A 17,520-nucleotide genomic window follows, 5' to 3' on the forward strand; every position below is an offset into this window, starting at 1 on the left:
TAAGAAAGTAGCAATTCTCACAGAAAAACATTAAGATAAAATACAGCATGAAATTTCTGTGCTAAAATTCAAACCAGAATTACCGAAAACGACTACATATTTGAGAAAATAGTAAATCTTACGGGAAAGCATAAAGAATACAGCATGAAATTTCCGTGCAAAATTCCACACCAGAATTACAGAAAACGACTAAATATTTGAAGAAATAAAATATGTTTTTAATAGTATTGAAAGGACTCACCAGGGCTTGATCCCGAATTTCCTGATTTGCATTGGCGACGTTGGATCCACTGACGGCCATGGCGGTGGTCTTCCGCTTTGAGTGCTCGTCTTACCAAATGCAAGAAAAGAGAGGAAGGAAAAGCTCTGAAATGGAAAGGGAGAGCGTGAGCTGGAAAGAGATGGCATGCAGGCGATCTTATTATAAAGGTAAGCCGTGAAGAAAATGCTTCTTGTTGACCGACGTCATTTGCGGAAGTGACAACGGAGATTCCTGAGTAGGTTACTTGGGTTAGTTCACAACAGCGACACCAAAAGATTCTCAGCTCTTAGTTCACGTTAAACCATGGTTAATACTGCACGTGTCTAATGCTGATTTGTTAGTGCCGGTTTGATTTGAGTATTTATCCGTTCGAGATGCGCGGTCCCCACAAGCAAACCAAACAGATTCTGTTTTACGACGACCTGGATATTTTATTTTATTTTTCCTTTTTCTATTCAGTGATGAAATACATTTTGACGGACTTATAAGAAAGGTTTAAAAGTTTCGATAGTTACAATAATTAATTTGTAGAGTTAGTGTTCTCTTGTATTCTTTTTTATTGAAAAATGCAAAGGATTATTTCAAAAAAACGAATAAAAAAAAATGCATAGTAGCAAAATAAGACTTGGATGAAAGTAGCAAAATAAGACTTGGATGAAGTATATATATATACACACTATTAATATTTTTGTGTATTTTATGTATACTTTTAAAATATAATAAATGTAAATTATAAAGATAAAATGTTGTGAAAGAATAAGTATTTTCATATTTAAGGTGTTTCTTATATGAAAGAAGTTATTTACTTTTATGAATAAGTTTTTGAAACTTATGGAAGAGACAATAAGTTCATGCAACAAATTTAAATCATTGTTCAAATATCTTTATGCCAAGAGACATATTTTATAATGACAATATGAAGAGACTAAAGCTTACAGATGGACACATGTTTGAGGCTTCATGTTTAACTCTACATTTGATGTAATGTAATCAATCATCTTATGAAGATCTATTGGATGTAATTATAAACCATAGACAATGTAACTGTAATGATCTCGAATTTATTTATTAATCAAGCATTTTGATGGATGGATGACATGTATGCCATCCTCTTGGATAATGTGATGTAATTGCACTCTATAATCGTTAACCATTTGTTAATCCTTGATTATGGTAAATGGTATGAATGTTGACTATTCAACTAGGGTTTCATCTTTTGATTTCCACTTTTTCCCTACATTTGATGATGTGGCATTGTCTAGTAGGACACGATTCTTATCATATGAAGATTGTGAGTCTATGCACATAATAAAGAATGTTGGCTATGTTGAGAGGCATCCTTTATATTAACAATAAGGAGAATGCGAGTTTGTACACATAATAAAGATTGTTAGGTAGTTACTCTTTGAATTCAAAACTGGTGAATTCCCACAATCCCAATAATCACATGCAAGCAAATACCATGTCAAATGAAGAAACTCTACAAACACAAAGATGTTATGAAAGCTTGAAGCCAAATAATGTGTATTGAAATGATATGATAATTACAAAAGAGAACCTAATGCAAACCTTAAAGGATGCATGTATAAAATAAAAATTATTAAATGCAAACTAAAGCTTTTAAAATGTAGTGTCAACAAAGAAAGAGAAAAGGTGACTTAGTTAATTAATCAATGTGATTAAAATAATCAAGTTAAATAACCTTTTTACTTTGAGACTTACCCTTAAGATAAACTTAGGGAATAACAAAAAGTTAAGTGCATGAATGAAACTACATGAAAGAGTGCAAACTTGGGGCCTAATAAGGAGGCTTGATGAGGTATCTTGTTATAACAAAATATTTATAAAGTAGAAAAAAGAAGAAGATAAGTGGGAAAAAATATCATCTCCAAAAAGATATGGAAAAAGGGTACAAATGCAATGCCCCAAGATACTCTCTCAAGACCATAAGTAAAACTAACCCCCCACGAGAGAGGTTTGAGACTCCAAATCATCCTTAGAATGGTATAACCCTTGTGTTATTGATAAGACTAACATAGCTTTTATGCAAAAAGAAACAAAGAAAATGAACAAAGAAGAGGAAACCCCTAAACTTGATGTGAAATTAGAAGACATGGATGATGGTCAAATGAAAACATATGAGATTCCTATAGTGGATTCTCAAATGAAGGTGAGATAAAAAAAATTATGTTGACTTTTTCATCTGAGAGGAGATAAATGTCCTATGTTATGTCTTTAACAACTGCGCTAAGTGGTTTGATGCATGAAGCTATGATTATAGATAAAGTTGAAGAGGAATCTTGTTGAATAGATGTAAATTCAATAGAAGTGAAGGTGTAGAAATTATAAAACTAGTCTCAAGAGCAATATTGACTTTAGCTTTAAAAGCTCTCATGAAGAAAGAGTGATTCTTCAATAATGGAGATGATGGACCAAAATAAGAGAAAAAGTACAAGTGGGAATAATGTGTTGGGATTAAAGAGACATAAATAGTAATTACATGCAAATATAACCAATATCATAAAGGAATTAAGCACACATAAATCGACAGAAGACACAAAGATTTAACTGTTCAAAGGAGATTGTTGAAATGAAGAATATTCATATTTTGTCACTGATGTCAAACCTGCTACTTGTTGGTATGAAAATTGCTTACTTTGGTCTTAATGCTATCATTTAATTGATTGATGAAGAGGATTTAAAAAGAAAGGATAACAAGAGAACCTAGAGAAAAGGTTGAGTTATATGGTGTATAAAAGGAGCACTAAGACCAAGCAAGACATTGATGATATAGTATATCATTTGTTTACATAAGGCTATAATGAAATGATACTTGAGAAAAGACTAGAAGAAGGATAAGTAAAGAAACGTGTTTGCCAAGCCTGATCGAGGAAATAGTAGAAGTCGAGCAAGTTAGTGCAGGCTGAGCACAAAGTTAGTTTAAGCCGAGCAATAATTTTAGTATGTGCCAAGCAAAGAGAAATAGATAGTAGGTGCCAAGTGAAGAAATCTTAGTATGTGTTGAGTGTCAGAAGATGACACTATTGACTGATCAAAACTTACTATATGCTAAGCAACCTAGTGTTGACCGAACATTAGAAGACAATGTTTGCTGAGCAATCAACATGTTATTTCCAAGTGATAGTAAAATGAGTTTAATCAAAGATTTGACGAATTTGAGTTGACAAATTTGATTTCTTGAATTGTGTGAAGCATGTGAAAGATTACTATGATGAGCTAGTGGCACATAATTCAAGGCCTAAGCATACCCTAACGTTCATATATTTGAAATTTCAAATATTAGGGCACGCGAGAATACTTTGGTTATGTGCGTTATATCCTAAGTCCTAAGGTTAAGTCATGTTTTAATATTTCTGTGGGGCTGTAACTTTTCATACCGTTATATATCTTCCTAGATCTACGGTCGTCGCCTTGTTGCCTTATGAATTTACAATGGTCTTATGGAAGGTTACAAAGCAACAAATGGACACATAGCATAGTGGACCCTTCTTCCTCAGTTCTGATAGAGTGCATTGTACATCTTCATAGCCATCGATCTTCCTGGGATCAATGGTCCTTGCTATGTCGTTATGGAAAGCTGTGAGTACTTTAATTTAAGCGACATAGTGAGCACTTTCCATGTGGATTGTGGGTAATTTTTTACATTATGGGCTGTCGGTGAGGTTGGCGCATGGAAGAGTTCTAATTGGTTTGAATTCTAGCATGGTTGGTAAATTGGTTGTATATTTCTGGGTCATCATATGGAAGAAGATCAATGGATCTCATTATGTCGCTATGAGAAAATGATCGATCTTTAGTTATAGCGACATATTGATGTCCTGACATCATTTCTTCAGTTCTTATCGCAAGGGTGAAAATTTAGAGCTACAATGATACGACCATTTTTGTGCTACAATCTTACGATCTAGTGTAAGATCATGAAGTTAATCCTTAGAGCTACTGATGTTATGATATTCAGCTATCATAGCATTGTAGAAGTGTATGGTTGCAAGAGATGCTAAGGGTTGCAATCTTATGCTATGTGGTTGTCATAAGATCATAGGTTTGGTTGAAGAGTCTTTCAAAGACATGAAGAGAAAGGGTTTGTCATAGCATCGAGACAAATCAATTTTACTTAAGTTAAACTTTAGGTATATAATAATTAATTCTTTTATTAAGTATTATAAGGCAACCTAGGTTAGTTACCTATTAAGGTTTTGATCTTCTTTTATAAGGATTTATTTCTCTTTTTAATTTACAAACATTCATTCATTCAATAAAATTGCAATTTATCTTTTACACATCAAGAATGTCTCATCTTCTATGGATATTCAAATTCAAGCCTCCATAAACTTCTTCTCTCTTTCTATGATAGGTGTTTGCATGCAAGTGATTATTGGGTTGAGCTTCCTCAACTTCAATATAGACAACTAAAATAATCCATACCAACTAAATTTGACTTTACACCTATCTTAGTCATTGATAAATAAATAATTTTTATCTATTTAAATTAATTCACCATTTACTTCATCTCTTACCTTTAATTAAATAATTTAAATTTATTTAATTGTGTTGATGTTATGTAGCTTCAGTCAGATGAATTTTATATTGAAGATTATATATATATATAAAGGAAATCATTTATATTTCCCTGTCTTTCTCTCTTGCATCTTGATGATGGATCATGTAGTATGATCCAAAACATTGATGCTAAAAATTACTACACAATCAATCCCATGAACTATAATGCATTGATATAGATTGTACAAATCTGATAACATTGAAATCATTTATGGTTGTTAAGGGTTGAATCTCGAATAGAGATTGGGCATAAAGAGGTACCTTTTCATATCATTTATAATGCAAATCTAACCCCAAGGAAAGACATAAAAATCGATATATGCTTTGCCCTTTGGAGTTAGGTGACTACAAATATTAGATTCATTTACAGATCATTATTCAATATTTATCTATATTGAATTGTCATAGAATACACATTTGCAACAATCTTACTTCATTAACAAATTAATTTTGACTTTAACTCTCAAATCATCCATTTTAATTGATTCATTATTCTTAAAAGAGTTAATTAATTATGACTACATAATCCTCTTTTCTATTTCCTCTAATAAATTAATCAACACGACCCTAAAATCATTTTCTATTTAATTTTAGCAATCTAATCCATTTACACATATAAGATATAAACTCAACATCATCTAAGTAATGTCTCTACCCCTTATGCTAATACATGTACCTACTCACTCCACTACGTGTATGAGCATGATCTCCTCACACATGTGTAGCCACCCTATTTCTTCCACTTGTCCTTCTATAACTAGCATATTTCTTACACATGGTATGTGCTCACACATATGTAAGCATGTGCCTATCTCTTACTTCTATGATTCTTTTTATCAGTATGATTATCTAACACAAACCTTGTCAAAATGATAAGATGCATTGAATCATCTATTTAATTTTATTCAGTTATAGTTATCGATCAAATTTATGTCCTACCCCTACATTTCTATTAACCAAAATAAATATGACGTTGTTTCCTTCATCTAAAGACACACCATTCTCATTTCAAATAATATTTCTCTTTTGAATTCTAAAATCTATTATAACATTCAAGTATTACATTGGTTGGTTTGTAATACATAGTTCAAAATGTTATTCAATCATCATTTGATGAGAAAATAAAGTGGAGCATTAGGTGTGATGAACATTGAGAAACTTAATTAGAGGAATAAGGTAAACAAAGGAAACAAATTTTATTATCTCATCTTTATTTGAATGCATCTTCCTTATTTCCTATGATTTCATTTCCCTTAGTTTCCCCTATGATGTCAAATATGATGTCTCTTTTATGTACTTTGCATTGTGCAGATCATTGTTCTTTCTTTGTCTTGTATTATTCACTTATTATATTACCTTTTTCATATTGACTTGTTATATCGTGATGATTGTGTTGTTTTTCTTATGCTTTAAATACTTTTACACATATGTCATGGAATCCCTTTCTTATGAAATTTACCATACTTAGACCATCCACCTATGCTTTCTTCTATGAACAACAATTATTTTCTATGGTCCTACGTTACTATACCTTGCTTTTATAATATATATTAATATTGAATTTTATTATCTATAACATTATCTTTCTTAGGATTACATGGACAAAAATTAGAATTACATACAAAATATAACCAATGTTAGAACAATATAATGCACACATAAGAGAATACAAGACACAAATATTTGATGTGGTTCACCCAATCCCTAGGCTACATCCACCAAGCAACGAGTTTAATATTCTTATTATCTAATGACTAAAACTTGATTAAAATATGCAATCCCTTGCGACTCCACGTCACCACAAGAAACTACTAGATCTCATCATACATAATAAAATCTCCAACACTAAGACATTTTATCTAATCTTTTTGTCACTTACAAAATTAGGGCTAGAATAAGTCATCCAATAGGAAAATAGTTGCCGCACCTTTTAGATTAATAAAGTCATTTGAGGTTTCGAGGACCTTGCCCCTAGAAATGATTTGTGAGGGTGCCCCCCCTTGAACCCACACTATATTACAATAGGGAGCGCACTTGGTGCTTTTCCCCAAGATCTCACAAGGGCTACTGCCCTTGACCCCATCTTGGGGGTGTTGCCCCTGAACCCTCATAGAAAAAATTGGGTGAAACCACGCCAAATGAAGTAGGGAAAAAATTAACCTTTGAGTTTGATTAGGCTCCACATAACAACATCTCCCATCATTATGAGACATTGTGTGCATTCCTCCTTTTACATTGTGTTAGCTACATTGAACTATATTACAACCTTAGTGTTACCTAAACATCAAGGGCATTGTGTCCTTCCCATATCCTTTGAGATCCTTTTAAATTATATTCTTAAATTGAGGGAATATTCCTTCCTCATCTTTTCTAATTATATTTCCTCAAATACTCTTCTAGAACCACCTCTTTTGAGTGGGACCATCTTTGCTTGCCTAATATTTTTCTATGTGCTTGTTTCTTGTCCTTGAACATTATGAATGCCAAATCCTTTTACATTAGGGGCATCAAACCTTCTTTTCTTGAACCTTGATAGTACATTATATATCCACATTACCACTTTAGGGACTTGACACATTATCTTGACTAATATGCACACATGTTCTTAGATGTCACATTGAATATATATATGCACATATCCTTCTAGTGTTCCATATACCTATCAAAGGTTCTTAGCTATTAGGACTATATCATCATTTTAAAGTTTCCTATATAAGGGAAAACATTATGAGAGAAATCCTATAATCTAGCATTTCCTACTTCTTAGCCAATCTAAGATCAACATTTTGAATGTTTTTTTAACATTTATTACTTATAAAAACTAAATTATTAATACTTTAAAGATGATGCAAACTTTATGTTTTTTTGACATTTCATTTGTAATTCCAAATGCATATTAAAATAATATTTTATTTATAAATTTTAATGTACATTTAAATAAATTATAGTTATTATTAATGGTACTTTTACAAGTGATTTATATTTTATAAAAAAGACCCTTTATAATTAAGAATATTTTTAATAATCTTTACCCCATGACAAATGACCCTCCATACAAAACAAAATAAAATTATAAATTATTAAACATATATTAACAACATCAATATCTGTTATACACATTTGTCTATCATTATTTTTTTAATATATTTTATTATTAATTTCTAATGTGAGATTAGCTATAATTTAGACATGGTTTTAAATTCTACAACACATACCTTTTTCAATATACGCCAAATGAGTAAGAATATGATTAATAATATATTGTGACTTCATATTGTTATTATCTTGAAGGTAGTAATAAGAGTATCATGGCACAATTTTGATAAAGATTTATTTTATGTTTAATTATTATTTTTAAAAATTATTATAATAAACTTCATATAGATATAAATTGTGACAAAATATTTTCTTCAGGGCTTTAGGACATTACTAATATTAATATAGTGTAAGTTTTAAAGTTCATAATATTATATTGGTGTAGATTATTATTCTATTTTTATAGATAACATACTTGCATGATAGAGTCTTATAAATCACTTCTTCATAATTTTTTCTACATAAATTCATAAAACAAAATGAAAAATTTAACTCATCAATAAACTTTTCAACTATCAACCTTTTTTTAAATATATTAATAAAATAATAAAATAAATTAGTAATAATATGATTAATATACACTAGTACAATATTGTCTTCAAGACACTACTAATATTAATTTATTGTAAGATTTAAAATTCACAACATTATATTAGTTTAGATTATTATCCTATTTTTTGTATAATAAAATACATTTAAAACTATTGTGTTGAACTCTATGACAAACATACTTCTTAGCATATTTTGAATCATGATAGAATCTCATAAATCACAATTTCATAATTTTACCTACATAAACTCATACAACAAAATGACATATTTAAGTAGCAATAATTTTTTCATAAGTATTATAGTTGTCAACTTTTAGATATATTAATAAAATAATAATATTTAATAAAATAATAAATTTGTAAGAGTATGATTGATATAGACTACTAAAATATTATATTTACAACACTACTAGTATTTTAATTTATTGCAAGCTTTAAACTTCACATCATTATATTGGTTTATTTTAATATCCTTTTTTTTTGTATAATAAGATTAAATCCAAAATTATTTCGTGCTAACTCAATAACTAACATACTTCTTGACATATTTTAAAGCATGGTAGAATCTCATATATTACAATTTCATAATTTACAAAATGACATATTTAAGTCACCTAAATTTTTTTTAAAAAGTTGTAGCTTATTGAATATTGTGGTCATTAACATTTTAAATATATTAATAAAATAAATTTCATACTTTTTTATTAATAAATCTCTATTTTAAAATATTTTCTTTATACAAGGTAGGATTTAAAATCTTTTATTATTGTGAATAGGTATTGTGTCAATGTTAACTTTTATCTTTTTAAATTAAATTTGACAATCATCTACACATTAACTTTGATCTTTTTAAGTTAAATTAAAAAATATAATTAAAAAAATAATTTAATAAAAAACATATAAAATATTTATTAAAATTATAACATTTGAAAATATATAAATAAAAATAAAAAAATAAAAAATAAAAATAAAAAGAATATAAATAATTATAGATATAATAAATTAAATTTTTATTAATTTCTTTAGATAAACTTATTTAAAATATCCCTATTAATTTTATTATTTATTTAAAGATTCTAACATATGAAATAAAACCCTCTCTTAGCGTGACTACAACATAAGACAATCGTTGTACTTATCGTTTTATGTCTTCGGTCTTTTATTGGCAGCTCAATCATATTCATAGCATTCATCATACCGTCAGTGTGGCAGCTCAATCATTTTCACAGTCGCACCGTTAGTGTGGTCGGTCAATCATAATCAGATTCACACCGTTAGTGTGGCAGCTAATCATACTCAGATTCACGGCACCGGCTACGGTGCAACTTATTTGCACCGAGCCTGCCCGTCTACACCCCCTGGGCAGCCCTTACTCTGACGTCCTTCGCTGACAGAACAGTCAGCCAAATATTCCATGCCTTCCGTGCCGTGCAGCAAATAACTCTTTCCGTCCGTGAGACTTTAATCATTTTTAAAACTACAATACTTTTTATATTATATGGTTTAATTTAATTGGATGTGTATAAAGTTAATATTTTAATTTGCTAAAATTGGAAATTTGTAAAAATTAAACATAATCTAACAATTAAAAATAATAATTAATATTTATTTTTTATAAAAAATTAATATATTATTTTATTAATATTTTATTCAAACAATCTTTAAAGTTAGTTTAGGTTACCTTTAAATTTTAGTTTTAAGTTATGATTTAAAATAATTTTAATTTAGTTTTCGTTAGATTTTTGTTTTAATTATAAAGTTGTAAAGGAAAACAAATGTCATTTCCATGTTCAATTATTTTTAATCTTTAATTTGAAAACCCTAACCTTAATATAACTATAGTTTTAACTAGGGTTATAATTAAGATTAGTATAATATAACTATAGTTTTCAATATAACAATTAATATAACTATAGTTTTTAATATAAGATTACAATTAAGATTGTAATTAAGATTACAATTAAGATTATATTATAGTAATCTTAATTGTAACCCTAGTGAAAACTATAGTTATATTAAGATTAGGGTTTTTAATATAATTATAGTTATATTATTAAAAGTTACAATTAAAGGGTCGATCATAGTTAGTATTATAATTAGGGTTATATTTTTTATTAGAGCTAGTGTTAGAGTAAGGATTGAAGTTACGTTAAGAAGTATGATTAGTTTTGTGATTAAGGTTAGGGTTTTTAATATAACTATAGTTATATTATTATGAGTGAGTTTTTACTATAACTATAGTTATATTATTAAAAGTTACAATTAAAGTGTCAATGATAGTTAGTATTATAATTAGGGTTACAATTTTTATTAGAGCTAGTGTTAGGGTAAGGATTGAAGTTACATTAAGAAGTATGATTAGTTTTGTGATTAAGGTTAGGGTTTTAAATATAACTATAGTTGTATTATTAAAAGTGGGTTTTTAATATAACTATAGTTATATTATTAAAAGTTACAATTAAAGGGTCAATCATAGTTAGTATTATAATTAGGGTTACAATTTTTATTAGAGCTAGTGTTAGGGTAAGGATTGAAATTACGTTAAGAAGTATGATTAGTTTAAGGATTGAAGTTATGTTAAGAAGTATGATTAGTTTTGTGATTAAGGTTAGAGTTTTTAATATAACTATAGTTATATTATTAAAAGTTACAATTAAAGGGTCAATCATAGTTAGTATTATAATTAGGGTTACAATTTTTATTAGAGCCAGTGTTAGGGTAAGGATTGAAGTTACGTTAAGTATGACTAGTTTTGTGATTAAGGTTAGGGTTTTTAATATAACTATAGTTATATTAGTAAAAGTTACAATTAAAGGGTCAATCATAGTTAGTATTATAATCTTAATTGTAATCTTATATTAAAAACTATAGTTATATTAATTGTTATACTAAAAGCTATAGTTATATTATAGTAATCTTAATTGTAACCCTAGTTAAAACTATAGTTATATTAAGGTTAGGGTTTTTAATTAAAAGTTAAAAATAATTGAACATGGAAATGACATTTTTTTTCTTTTAAAACTTTATAATTAAAACAAAAATCTAACAATTTATGAAAACTAAATTAAAATTATTTTAAATCATAACTTAAAATTAAAATTTGAAAGTAACCTAAACTAACTTTAAAGATTGCTCGAATAAAATATTAATAAAATAATATATTAATTATTTTTATAAAAAATAAATATTAATTATTATTTTTAATTTTTAGATTATGTTTAATTTTTACAAATTTCATACCAATTTCAGCAAATTAAAATATTAACTTACGATTCTTTACGCAAATCCAATTAAATTAAACCATATAATATAAAATGTATTGTAGTTTTAAAAATGATTAAAGTCTCACGGACGGAAGGAATATTTGGCTGACTGTTCTGTCAGCGAAGGACGTCAGAATAAGGGCTGCCCAGGGGGTGTAGACGGACAGGCTCGGTGCAAATAAGTTGCACCGTAGCCGGTGCCCAGATTCACACCGTTAGTGTGGCAGCTAATCATATTCATAATTTTCCGTTAATGGACGCGTTTGACATTTTGATCTTGCTAGATGGAAGAAAGTATACACATCGATCAATGCAGGGCATGACACAAGTTCATAGCCCAGGGAGAAGAAGTCTTTTAAACGCATTTTCGTTGTCTACGTTTCTGCCATAGTTGCCAGAAACGTGACGGGGAGACCCCGTCTCACGTTTCAACAGACGAAACGGGTTTCCCTTCATGAAACCGCCGTTTCAGTCGGTGTTTAAAAAAATTAAAAATGATCTTCATACGGTTTTTTAAATTCAAAATATCATATAAGATCAGTTTCAGTTTTAAACTGAAGTTTATTATTATTATTTTAATTCAAAATATCACAGGATCAGTTAGACTGAAGTTTTATTATTATATGTTATAGATATTCTTCTTTTGAGGTTGAGTTAACAATTCGCGTTAAAATAGTAAATTAACAATTATGATATTGCCATTAAGATTTAATGTGTGATTTTTGAGTCAAACACCCATGTTTCATGAGTAGTGATTCAACATGAATCTGTCTCTCATGAGAATAAATGAAACACTTAGCACTCATTGGATCTAGGTGATGTTCACAGGGATGAAGAAGCACCGGGACTTTCAATGAGTGCTAAGTGTTCCATTTATTCTCATGAGAGATGGATTCATGTTGAATCACTAGTCATGAAACATGGGTCAATGAATTTGACTCAAAAATCACACAGTTAAATCCTGATAGCAATATCACAATTTGACTTGCTGTGGAAATTATCTCCTACTTATCAATTTAACAATTAGTTAAATATGAATATTATAGATATCAAATTTGAATTTTAAAAATGTGAGAATTTATCGTTTCTCCTAACTATAGAACTTTATGCAGGTTTCTTCTATTGGTAAAGAAAGGCCAAATGATAAAGCTTAGGATTCTTTGATGAAGACGGGTGAAAATTAAGTCCAAAGAAGGTGATCAATTGTTAAATGTGGTGGATGCATAGAGCATTCAGCGAACGGTCCCAGTCAAAGAAAACAGGGGCCTCGCTCGGAAGTATGAGATCATTGAACTGAATGTTGATGCGAAAGGCCTAATAAATATAGAAAAAATAGTTGTTTTCAAAGGTTTCGAAATCAAGCTTCTCGGCAGCCACAAATTTAGACGGCATACCAAGGGGGCAATTGGTACACTTTGTTTTTCCCTGAAACAAAGTTCTCCCTTGATATGATGCTTAATTTGTCGCTGCATAGCCACTTCCAGAGTGTACTGGTATACAGATTTCCAAAAACTAGATCCGGTACAAATTTTGTAGTGAAATGCATTACTTAGACTATTATTATAAATATTCTTTAGATTAGGTGAAATTCCCCTTTTCTAATATAAATCCGCGTTATAATTTACCGAGGCACAAACTTACAACCAGCGAATCTGACAGCAACAAGTTAACATACAGTATAGCTTGAAATTTCTGCGCTAAAATCCTCCCCAGAATTATAGAAGAGGACACATATTTGGGTAATACAAAACATTTTGAGTGAAAGGATAAAATATATAAATTCTTCATATAGTGAATTCCTCCTCAAATTCTACGAATTCGCATTATGATTTATTTTATCACAAGTTTACAACCGGCAGATCTGCCTGTACAAAAATTAAGGTGAAGTAGAGCTTAAAATTTCCATTCTAAAATCCGCGCCAGAATTACAGAAGAGAACTACATATTTGAGTAAAATGAAATTAAAAAAAAATTGTTTAAAGACATGCAATATAAAATTATTTATTTCAAGCCTCCTTTTTATAGAAATTCGCATTATAATTTACTAAGCCACAAGTTTACAAACAGCAAATCTCACAGAAAAACATTAAGCTAAAATACAGCATGAAAATTCTGTGCTAAAATCCAAACCAGAAGTACAGAAAACGACTAAATATTTAAGAAAGTAGCAATTCTCACAGAAAAACATTAAGATAAAATACAGCATGAAATTTCTGTGCTAAAATTCAAACCAGAATTACCGAAAACGACTACATATTTGAGAAAATAGTAAATCTTACAGGAAAGCATAAAGAATACAGCATGAAATTTCCGTGCAAAAATCCACACCAGAATTACAGAAAACGACTAAATATTTGAAGAAATAAAATATTTTTTAATAGAATTGAAAGGACTCACCAGGGCTTGATCCCGAATTTCATGATTTGCATTGGCGACGTTGGATCCACTGACGGCCATGGCGGTGGTCTTCCGCTTTGAGTGCTCGTCTAACCAAATGCAAGAAAAGAGAGGAAGGAAAAGCTCTGAAATGGAAAGGAAGAGCGTGAGCTGGAAGAGATGGCATGCAGGCGATCTTATTATAAAGGTAAGCTGTGAAGAAAATGCTTCTTGTTGACCGACGTCATTTGCGGAAGTGACAACGGAGATTCCTGAGTAGGTTACTTGGGTTAGTTCACAACAGCGACACCAAAAGATTCTCAGCTCTTAGTTCACGTTAAACCATGGTTAATACTGCACGTGTCTAATGCTGATTTGTTAGTGCCGGTTTGATTTGAGCATTTATCCGTTCGAGATGCGCGGTCCCCACAAGCAAACCAAACAGATTCTGTTTTACGACGACCTGGATATTTTATTTTATTTTTCCTTTTTCTATTCAGTGATGAAATACATTTTGACGGACTTATAGGAAAGGTTTAAAAGTTTCGATAGTTACAATAATTAATTTGTAGAGTTAGTATTCTCTTGTATTCTTTTTTACTGAAAAATGCAAAGGATTATTTCAAAAAATGGAATAAAAAAAAAATCCATAGTAGCAAAATAAGACTTGGATGAAGTATATATATATATACACACACTATTAATATTTTTGTGTATTTTATGTATATTTTTAAAATATAATAAATGTAAATTATAAAGATAAAATGTTGTGAAAGAATAAGTATTTTCATATCTAAGTGTTTTTTATATGAAAGAAGTTATTTACTTTTATAAATAAGTTTTTGAAACTTATGGAAGAGACAATAAGTTCATGCAACAAATTTAAATCATTGTTCAAATATCTTTATGCCAAGAGACATATTTTATAATGACAATATGAAGAGACTAAAGCTTACAGATGGACACATGTTTGAGGCTTCATGTTTAACTCTACATTTGATGTAATGTAATCAATCATCTTATGAAGATCTATTGGATGTAATTATAAACCATAGACAATGTAACTGTAATGATCTTGAATTTATTTATTAATCATGCATTTTGATGGATGGATGACATGTATGCCATCCTCTTGGATAATGTGATCTAATTGCACCCTATAATCGTTAACCATTTGTTAATCCTTGATTATGGTAAATGGTATGAATGTTGACTATTCAACTAGGGTTTCATCTTTTGATTTCCACTTATTCCCCACATTTGATGATGTGGCATTGTCTAGTAGGACACGATTCTTATAATATGAAGATTGTGAGTCTATGCACATAATAAAGAATGTTGGCTATGTTGAGAGGCATCCTTTATATTAACAATAAGGAGAATGCGAGTTTGTACACATAATAAAGATTGTTAGGTAGTTACTCTTTGAATTCAAAACTGGTGAATTCCCACAATCCCAATAATCACATGCAAGCAAATACCATGTCAAATGAAGAAACTCTACAAACACAAAGATGTTATGAAAGCTTGAAGCCAAATAATGTGTATTGAAATGATATGATAATTACAAAAGAGAACCTAATGCAAACCTTAAAGGATGCATGTATAAAATAAAAATTATTAAATGCAAACTAAAGCTTTTTAAATGTAGTGTCAACGAAGAAAGAGAAAAGGTGACTTAGTTAATTAATCAATGTGATTAAAATAATCAAGTTAAATAACCTTTTTACTTTGAGACTTACCCTTAAGATAAACTTAGGGAATAACAAAAAGTTAAGTGCATGAATGAAACTACATGAAAGAGTGCAAACTTGGGGCCTAATAAGGAGGCTCAATGAGGTATCTTGTTATAACAAAATATTTATAAAGTAGAAAAAAGAAGAAGATAAGTGGGAAAAAATATCATCTCCAAAAAGATATGGAAAAAGGGTACAAATGCAATGCCCCAAGATACTCTCTCAAGACCATAAGTACAACTAAACCCCCACGAGAGAGGTTTGAGACTCCAAATCATCCTTAGAATGGTATAACCCTTGTGTTATTGATAAGACTAACATAGCTTTTATGCAAAAAGAAACAAAGAAAATGAACAAAGAAGAGGAAACCCCTAAACTTGACGTGAAATTAGAAGACATGGATGATGGTCAAATGAAAACATATGAGATTCCTATAGTGGATTCTCAAATGAAGGTGAGATAAAAAAAACTATGTTGACTTTTTCATCTGAGAGGAGATAAATGTCCTATGTTATGTCTTTAACAACTGCGCTAAGTGGTTTGATGCATGAAGCTATGATTATAGATAAAGTTGAAGAGGAATCTTGTTGAATTTATGTAAATTCAATAGAAGTGAAGGTGTAGAAATTATAAAACTAGTCTCAAGAGCAATATTGACTTTAGCTTTAAAAGCTCTCATGAAGAAAGAGTGATTCTTCAATAATGGAGATGATGGACCAAAATAAGAGAAAAAGTACACGTGGGAATAATGTGTTGGGATTAAAGAGACATAAATAGTAATTACATGCAAATATAACCAATATCATAAAGGAATAAAGCACACATAAATCGACAGAAGACACAAAGATTTAACTGTTCAAAGGAGATTGTTGAAATGAAGAATATTCATATTTTGTCACTGATGTCAAACCTGCTACTTGTTGGTATGAAAATTGCTTACTTTGGTCTTAATGCTATCATTTAATTGATTGATGAAGAGGATTTGAAAAAAGGATAACAAGAGAACCTAGAGAAAAGGTTGAGTTATATGGTGTATAAAAGGAGCACTAAGACCAAGCAAGACATTGATGATATAGTATATCATTTGTTTACATAAGGCTATAATGAAAAGATACTTGAGCAAAGACTAGAAGAAGGATAAGTAAAGAAACGTGTTTGCCAAGCCTGATCGAGGAAATAGTAGAAGTCGAGCAAGTTAGTGCAGGCTAAGCACAAAGTTAGTTTAAGCCGAGCAATAATTTTAGTATGTGCCAAGCAAAGAGAAATAGATAGTAGGTGCCAAGTGAAGAAATCTTAGTATGTGTTGAGTGTCAGAAGATGACACTATTGACTGACCAAAACTTACTATATGCTAAGCAACCTAGTGTTGACCGAACATTAGAAGACAATGTTTGCTGAGCAAACAACATGTTATTTCCAAGTGATAGTAAAATGAGTTTGATCAAAGATTTGATGAATTTGAGTTGACAAATTTGATTTCTTGAATTGTGTGAAGCATGTGAAAGATTACTATGATGAGCTAGTGGCACATAATTCAAGGCCTAAGCATACCTTAACGTTCATATATTTGAAATTTCAAATATTAGGGCACGTGAGAATACTTTGGTTATGTGCGTTATATCCTAAGTCCTAAGGTTAAGTCATGTTTTAATATT

At 29.8% G+C, this 17,520-nt stretch overlaps 1 protein-coding gene across 1 annotated transcript; it reads right to left on the minus strand.

The window, feature by feature from the left end:
• Positions 1–241: 241 nt before the first annotated feature.
• On the minus strand, positions 242–15,111 carry LOC149544304 (uncharacterized). Its single transcript, XM_089795950.1, has 4 exons — positions 15,086–15,111; positions 14,485–14,621; positions 14,151–14,401; positions 242–493 (listed from the first exon to the last, which is right to left on the minus strand). The coding sequence occupies exons 1-4, from the start codon at positions 15,109–15,111 to the stop codon at positions 422–424; spliced, it is 486 nt and encodes a 161-aa protein (XP_089652076.1). The 3' UTR covers positions 242–421.
• Positions 15,112–17,520: the final 2,409 nt, after the last annotated feature.

This window comes from Cupressus sempervirens, chromosome 8 (genome assembly GCF_028749045.1).
Source record: "Cupressus sempervirens isolate cs-2001-9-10 chromosome 8, ASM2874904v1, whole genome shotgun sequence".
Classification (NCBI taxonomy): Eukaryota; Viridiplantae; Streptophyta; class Pinopsida; order Cupressales; family Cupressaceae; genus Cupressus; species Cupressus sempervirens.

Coding starts and splice junctions, on each gene's coding strand:
- LOC149544304 (XM_089795950.1), bottom strand. CDS start 15,111: ATGAAGCCTCAAACATGTGTCCATCT. Junction 14,622..15,085: donor CCTCAAACATGTGTCCATCT/GTAAGCTTTAGT, acceptor ATCACTGAATAG/AAAAAGGAAAAATAAAATAA. Junction 14,402..14,484: donor ATCAGCATTAGACACGTGCA/GTATTAACCATG, acceptor TAACCTACTCAG/GAATCTCCGTTGTCACTTCC.